The sequence below is a fragment of the Rana temporaria genome, chromosome 6 (genome assembly GCF_905171775.1).
Source record: "Rana temporaria chromosome 6, aRanTem1.1, whole genome shotgun sequence".
Taxonomy (NCBI): Eukaryota; Metazoa; Chordata; class Amphibia; order Anura; family Ranidae; genus Rana; species Rana temporaria.
Window position 1 is genome coordinate 179,768,403 of NC_053494.1, and position 7,500 is coordinate 179,775,902.

At 44.4% G+C, this 7,500-nt stretch overlaps 1 protein-coding gene across 11 annotated transcripts in view; it reads left to right on the forward strand.

The window, feature by feature from the left end:
- RBMS1 (RNA binding motif single stranded interacting protein 1) overlaps nt 1–7,500 on the forward strand; it is a 497,047-nt gene that overhangs the window by 446,078 nt on the left and 43,469 nt on the right. For all 11 annotated transcript variants that reach the window (XM_040357882.1, XM_040357887.1, XM_040357886.1 and 8 more), the window contains exon 5: nt 5,253–5,410. In XM_040357882.1, coding sequence (XP_040213816.1) covers nt 5,253–5,410 — 158 coding nt within the window. The remainder of the gene's footprint in view (nt 1–5,252; nt 5,411–7,500) is intronic.

Consider the following 7,500-nt stretch of genomic DNA (forward strand, 5'->3'; position numbering starts at 1 on the left):
AAGAATCGGTGAACATTTGTGGTAATCGCAATTTCCATTCCTAAACCTAAACTCAAGTCATCTATAAAAAGCCACCATTTAATCTGGTATAGTTAAAATCCATGTAATTTAATTGAAATTGGTAAAAGTATCTAATTCCCTACAGCACTAACCCCAGTGATTTAAGAGGAGCACTGTATCAAAGTACGTACCGTAAATCCCCTGGGGGCAGCATGGTGGCTCTGTGATTATGACTTCAGTTTTCATCTGGGTACTCGCACAGTCCCAAGACCTGTTGGTAGGTTAGTTGGCTCAGTTGACTGTACGGAAGGTTACTTTCTCACCACCTAAGCAACACTTGCATGGTATAGTTTTACAGCATACATGGCCTGGTTGGGCCTCTGAAGAAATCTACATTTTTTTTTTTTTTTTAGCAGCTGTGTGCATGAGCCCATAGAAAACAATTTACCTGCGTTCAGACCCATAGCTTAATGATATAAAAACGATGCCAATTTGGGAGGTCTGAGACCTGGCTATATTGTTGGCAGGCATATCTGGACACAGCACTGATCAGAATTTGTTAATCCTATGGCAGATTACATGGTTTGTATTTTATTTTATTTTTTATTTTAATAGTGTATTGAGCTGTTTGTCTGGAGTTTAGCCTTCAACTCTTATAAAATTGCAGTCCTCCAAATTGGGACTGGTATTCATTAAGCTGTCAAATAAGAAAGGTGCTATCAGGAATACAGGAGAATACAGCAAGGTCTTTATTATTTGACAGTTTTATGAATGCTTCCCTCTGCTCCAGTAGCCCAGAGAGCATTTTTTATCAGGTAATATTGGCCCTCTGGATTCTTCCTCACCAACTTTGATTGCGATTTTTACCTTGATGTGCACACTGCTCATCGCTCTGCAGCAATCTCATAACTGTTTAATGCCTTTGGTGTAGTATGACAATTGTGCAGCCCTGCTCAGCACAGGGAATAACACGCTACAGAATAAGAATCTACAAAAAAATCGGTTACATTTCTACTTTCCATAGTGATGAATGATAATGAAGTTACAAAATCCTATACTGCATGACAATCGCAGCAGTTTTATTTGTAGCCTTAGAGAAGCATGGGGTAAGGTAAGAGATCTATCCTAGAGCACACAGTACACTACTTCACCAATAAGAACACAAAAACTATGCAGACAGATCTGAGGAACCCATTGGATTGTAATGGTAGGAATGGTGGGTCCTTATTACTGGCAACCAGCTCCTTAATGGGCAACTTCGCCTTTTTTTATAAACAATAAATAAAAAATTGTGACCACAGCAATTGGGGGGGGGGGGGGGGAGAGAAATGTTCAGTGGAGGAAAAAATTAGCTTGCGGTAAGAGCCCATTCACACAGGGGCAACATGACTTCCAGCACGACTTTGTGAGGCAACTTGGACACGACTTGAGTATGAATCAGGCAACTTACAAGGCAACTTTAAGTCGCCTCCAGGACAGGAGGCTTTCTAGTGGCCAATCAAACAACAATCGGCACTGTAGGAGTAAGGGGTTTGCCTGAGAAATGTATGTTATCTTCCTGTATTGTTGCTTCAGTTAAGATAGTGATCCGACTTCTGAGGCGACTTCTATTGAAATTAGGGTTGTCCCGATACCACTTTTTTGAGACCAAGTACAAGTACCGATACTTTTTTTCAAGTACTCGCCGATACCGAATACCGATACTTTTTTTAATGTCATGTGACAGTGGCAGTATTTATTTATTTTTTTTCACTTTTTTTTTTTTACAGTGATTTTTATTTATTTATTTATTTTAGGGGGGGGGGTGAATTGTCAGTGTGTTTATTTTTATTTATTTTACATTTTATTTTTATTTATTTTTTAATATTTATTGCAATTTTTTATTTTATTTTTAATCAGCCCTGTAGGGGGTCTTTGGTGAGATATCAGGGGTCTTAACAGACCTCTGGCATCTCCCCTTTAAGACAGAGAAAAGGACTAGGGAAACAGATTCCCCTGTCCCTTTCTCAGCAGCCTCAGCTGAAATGAATGGAGGGAAGCTCCTCCATTCATAAACTGAAGCATCGTAAACACAGGAGGTTACGATGCTCAGTTATATGAATGGACAGAGTCGGTGATCACCGACTCTGTTCATTCGGAAAAAGTAGGAGCCGGGCTTAGCGGCTCCTACCTCCGCTCTCCCCCCTGACAGATTGAGGGGGGAGAGCGGCACGGACGGGGGGGGGGGATGCAGAGAGAACTGCACGGACGGACGGACGGAGAGAGATCTGGACGGGGGGGGAGGAAAGAACTGCACGGATGGACGAGGAGAGAGATCTGGTCGGGGGGGGGGAAAGAACTGCACGGATGGATGGACGGACGGGGGGGAGAGAGAACGACACGGACGGGGGGGGGGGGGGGATGCAGAGAAAACTGCACAGACGGACGGAGAGAGATCTGGACGGACGGACGGGGGGGGGGGGGAAGAACTGCACGGATGGACGAGGAGAGAGATCTGGACGGGGGGGGGGGGGAGGAAAGAACTGCACGGATGGACGAGGAGAGAGATCTGGACGGGGGGGGAGGAAAGAACTGCACGGATGGATGAGGAGAGAGATCTGGACGGGGGGGAAGAACTGCACGGATGGATGGACGGGGGGGGAGAGAGAACGACACGGACGGGGGGGGGGGGGAGGATGCAGAGAAAAGTGCACAGACGGACGGAGAGAGATCTGGACGGGGGGGGGGGGAAAGAACTGCACGGATGGACGGACGGGGGAAGGGGAGGAGAGAGAACGGCACGGACAGAGGAAGACAACACTGACCATGGGGGAGAGAAGATTTGCAACTCCTCTGCCTGCCCCGCCCAAGTATCGGGTGAAGCATCGGGAGCATTTCCCCGAGTACAAGTACTCGGGGAAATGCTCGGTATCGGTCCCGATACCGATACTAGTATCGGTATCGGGACATCCCTAATTGAAATCAATAGGTACAAGTTGCATTCAAGTCGCCTAAAAGTTGGATTGAAGTAGTACAGGAACCTTTTCTGAAGTCGGAGAGACTTCAGTATTGTACATTAAGACGGCTCCCATTCACTTCCATTCATTTTCTCGACCACGCAACTTGGGGCGACTCTAAGTCGGATCCCAGGTCGCCCCAGTGTGAACGGGCTCTAAAACCGGGCACACATGGATCAAAATTCAAACAACTTTGAAGCTGTACTAAACCAAAAAGCATTTATTCTATTTCAACTTGCCAATTCTTAGATGTGATGGCTTTTTTAGGCTTACTTTCTTTTATTTTCTTCTGGTGATGCAGCCAGCAAATCTTTTTCAAAAGAACAAGCCATTCTGCATATGTGTTTGGTTTACAGGGATAAGTCAAACCATTTACCACAGACAGTCGTGCTTACAATAATCATTCATGTAAAGGCTTTATCCCAAAAATAAAACAAATGGTTTCCTGTAACTGCCTAATAAGGTATTGGCTGAATTTTGGCTTCAGTTTGTTAGGGTATCCTATAAAATTAAAGCACTCCTGTCCACCCAACCTAGTGTAGTAGTGTAGACTTGAGAATGAGTCTCTGCCAAAGCCACCCCCCTGACATGTGTTTTTTCCACCCACCGGTGCTTAATCCTAGGGTACCTAGATTAGACTACCCTATCATTTTAAGTTCTGGCTGGCAGAGTAAAATATGTTGGGCGTGGTTTTGGTGGAGATTCATGGTCTAAGGCAAATTTGACGTCTACACCAGGTTGGCTGGACACAAGTGTGGCGCCTTCTTTATACATACATCATTCGGATGAGCACCTTTTGGTAGCCTGCACCTTTCTCCCAGCGGGATCATGGAGAACAAATGTAATATATCCATCCTCTAAGACAGGGGTCTTCAAACTATGGCCCTCCAGTTCAGGAACTACAATTCCCATTATGCCTAGTCATGTCTGTGAATGTAAGTGTGTTGCAATGCCTCATGGGATGTGTAGTTCTAAAACAGCTGAAGGGCCGTAGTTTGAGGATCCCTGCTCTAAGATGTCCGATCACTGCAACAAAAAAATAGGAAATTTGGAGGAGGCTGAGAGCAGTAGACGAGTTAACCATACATAATGGGATAGATTTCTTTTTTTCATTTTTAATCAGTTTAGTGACACTTTAATTTATTTTCACTCCATGTTACATTCCCATTAGGATGACGTATTCCACCTTAATTAACAAATCTGCAAAATCTCAGTTCATTTACTCACTTGTAGCAAAAATCCATATATTTATCAACAAGTGGATCTCTGTTCAGTAAGCATGGCCTTCAACATTATCACAGCTCCCAACTGTTCCTGATTTTGAGGGACTGTCCCTGATTTGGAATAGTCCCTCTGCCCCTCTTTCCTCCCCATGTGTCCCTCATTTTCGTCTGATCTATATAGTTGTATATAAAATGTACTTTTTAGCTTTCAATGTGGTGCTAAACCTTTCATCCAATTTCTAAATTGCTCCATTTGTAAATTTCAAAAGCCAGTATAATGGAATAGTAGTGGTTTAAAAAAAAGCACTTGTGGGTTTAATAATGTTTTTGTAGAATTCTCCTTTAAGTGGGTGTGACAGTGGGTGTGTCCTATGCCTACATACTTTTACTAATAGGTGTCCCTCGTTCCTTCACAAAAAGTTGGGAGGTATGGCATTGTATCTTTGCAACCACGGTGTCCTATGTCTTCAATGTTGTTGGGTTCCCTGCCATTCAAGAGGTTCACCATTGATTCATAAGTATCCACGGCACACTCTCTTGCATTGGTCCCTTCATATCCTCGTTTGACCATCTTTTGCATGATCTATTTTCTTAGACCAGTTGGCATTTGAGTTTTGTCAGAGTTTTATGTAAGAATATTTTTTTTAGCTTTTAACAATAAGTGTATATGTGGGTGGCCACGTTTGTTCATTACATACAGACTCTGCTTCCTGCCTACTAGTGTGGTACAAAGTTTTGCTGTATGATTTCAATTTTAATACATTATTGACAGATGGCTGAGGATGAAAACAATAGTCTGTATATTAAATATAATTCTGAAATTAAAGAGCCGTAGATGTCACGTGGTGTCACTTGTGACTGGCCTTAATACGCTCTGTATTGTGTGTCACTGGCCTGATTGTGTATATTTTTTTAACTAACTCTGCTTTGTCTAGCTCTGATACCATCAGAGGAAGTTGGAGAATTTGGAAGTTGCGCTTTGATGGCAGAACACTTGGTTCTAAACCTGTTTTTTTTTTTTCTCCCCCTTTAGCAACAAGAACAAGATCCAACAAACCTGTATATATCAAACTTGCCATTGTCCATGGATGAACAAGAGCTGGAAAATATGCTGAAGCCGTTTGGACAGGTGATATCGACAAGGATACTGCGTGATTCCAGTGGCACCAGTCGCGGAGTCGGATTTGCAAGGTGGGCTTTAATGGGCACTGGGTTATAAAGGTTTAAATTTGGATATTAAACTTTTGCAACCTGTACAAGGAGGTCCATCCACCTGCTTGGGGGATAAGAACTCAAATGCCACACAACTGTTCAGTAGTCCAGATACTATTTTATTACAGTAAAGCTGGTCATCCAAGAAACTGAGCAAAAAAAAAAAATCCCCCATCCACAGATTTATGGTGGATGAGGGAATCCTTACTGCTGTTGTATTCTGACAGCAGGGAGGCTCGCTCCGCTGTCAAAATACACAAATTGGCGTTGCAGCGGTTTATCGCGTGGCATTTATCTGAAAGGGTGGTTGAACGGCAAGTCACATATGTATCGAAATTTGTTCGGTCCCTGCTGAAACAGCTGAAAGGAAGGAGCAGCCAACCCTTTTCCATGGATCAACTTTGGTACAATCAGCCTGCCCATACTTGGTTCGAATCTCTGCCGGTCCCTACTGAACTGGTAGAGATTCGAACCATCTATGGCTAGCTTATGGAAGGTGTGGACTACAAAGGACACAGCTGTGATTGACACCCCTTGAGGCCCAGGGGGTTTGTAAAGGGCAGTTGGTGGGTTTTGTGGGAGGTTGGGTGTTTGCAGGCAAGTGTTGCTGCTTAAATGAGAATTTGAGGGAACACAATGGGAGTGGGACAATTTTTCCACCAAGTGCCTAAGGCAGAAGTAGATGGGACAGAAGACATTGAGGCTGGAGTTCTGTTTGTAAGTTGAAGTAGTTGTAAACTGCTGCAGTAAAAAAAAAAAAAACTTTACCCTAAAGGATGCATAATATGCTAGTATGCATCAAGTTCATTATGAAAGAATTGCCTTAGAATGAAGCCCACCAGTGGCACGCTGTCACCGATGACGGGGCTTCCATCTTTCTCTGGTCTTCCTTCCAGGTTTGCAGACTCGAGACCTTCAGAGCACATGTGACGGTGACATCGCCAGATGCATCCAGTGTGAATAGCTCCTAAATGGTGTCAGTTTAGGACAGGGGTCCTCAAACTTTTTAAACAGGGGGCCAGTTCATGGTCCCTCAGACTGTTGGGGGGCCAGACTATAGTTAAAAAAAATATGAACCATCACGGATTCCTCTCCATCACAGATTCCCCCCATATTAGGCCCCCCATCACAAAGCCCCCCAACACAACTCCTCTATATCACAAAGCCCCCAATAACAGACCCCCCACCACAAACTCCTCTCCATCAAAAAGCCCCCATAACAGATCCCCCCCATCATAAAGCTCCTCAACACAAACTCCTCTCCATCACAAAGGCCAGAATAACAGACCCCCCCATCACAGACCCCCATAACAGATCTCCATCACAGATTCCCCCCATCAAAAAGCCATCATATCAGGTCAGCCCATAGCAGATACACCCATCAGACTCCCACCCCCCCCCCCCCCCCATCACAAAGCCCATCCAACACAAACTCCTCTCCTCACAGATCCCCCCCATCGATATTACACTGCCGCCCCTTCTATAACATCCCAGCACTCCGCCTCTCTGCTACCTCAATCACACAAGATGCATGGCAGGTCCGGACAAAGGGCGGGACTTTGCTAGTGAAAGGCAGGTGTTTGATTGCTGAAACCGCCCCTTAATTTAAAAGACCCGCCTTTTGTATGGACCTGTCGCGTTTCTCATTTAGTGTGATAAAAAGGTAGCAGAGGGGAGGGGGATTGCAGCGATATTAAAGGGGCGGTCCGCGGGTCGGGTAAATCACACTGGCGGGCCGGATACAACCCGCTGGCCATAGTTTGAGGATCCCTGGTTCAGGAGGTATTAGTTTTACCCACAAGTAAGCCTATAATAAGGCTTGCCTGTAGGTAAAATTAATATCTCCTAAACGACACATTTTAAAATCACAAAGCAGACTTTACTACTGCTTTAAGGATGGGTTCCTTTTTCACTTTCTGCACATAAAACCTCCACACTGCAAATGCCAAGTTTTGGGCACCAAAAACTGACTTGCAAATGGCACTGTGAACCCACATCCTCCTCTACACTAGCTTGTTAAAGCGTTCAATGTAGAAATGGGTCTGTCCTGTTTGAAGATTGGGCAAAAT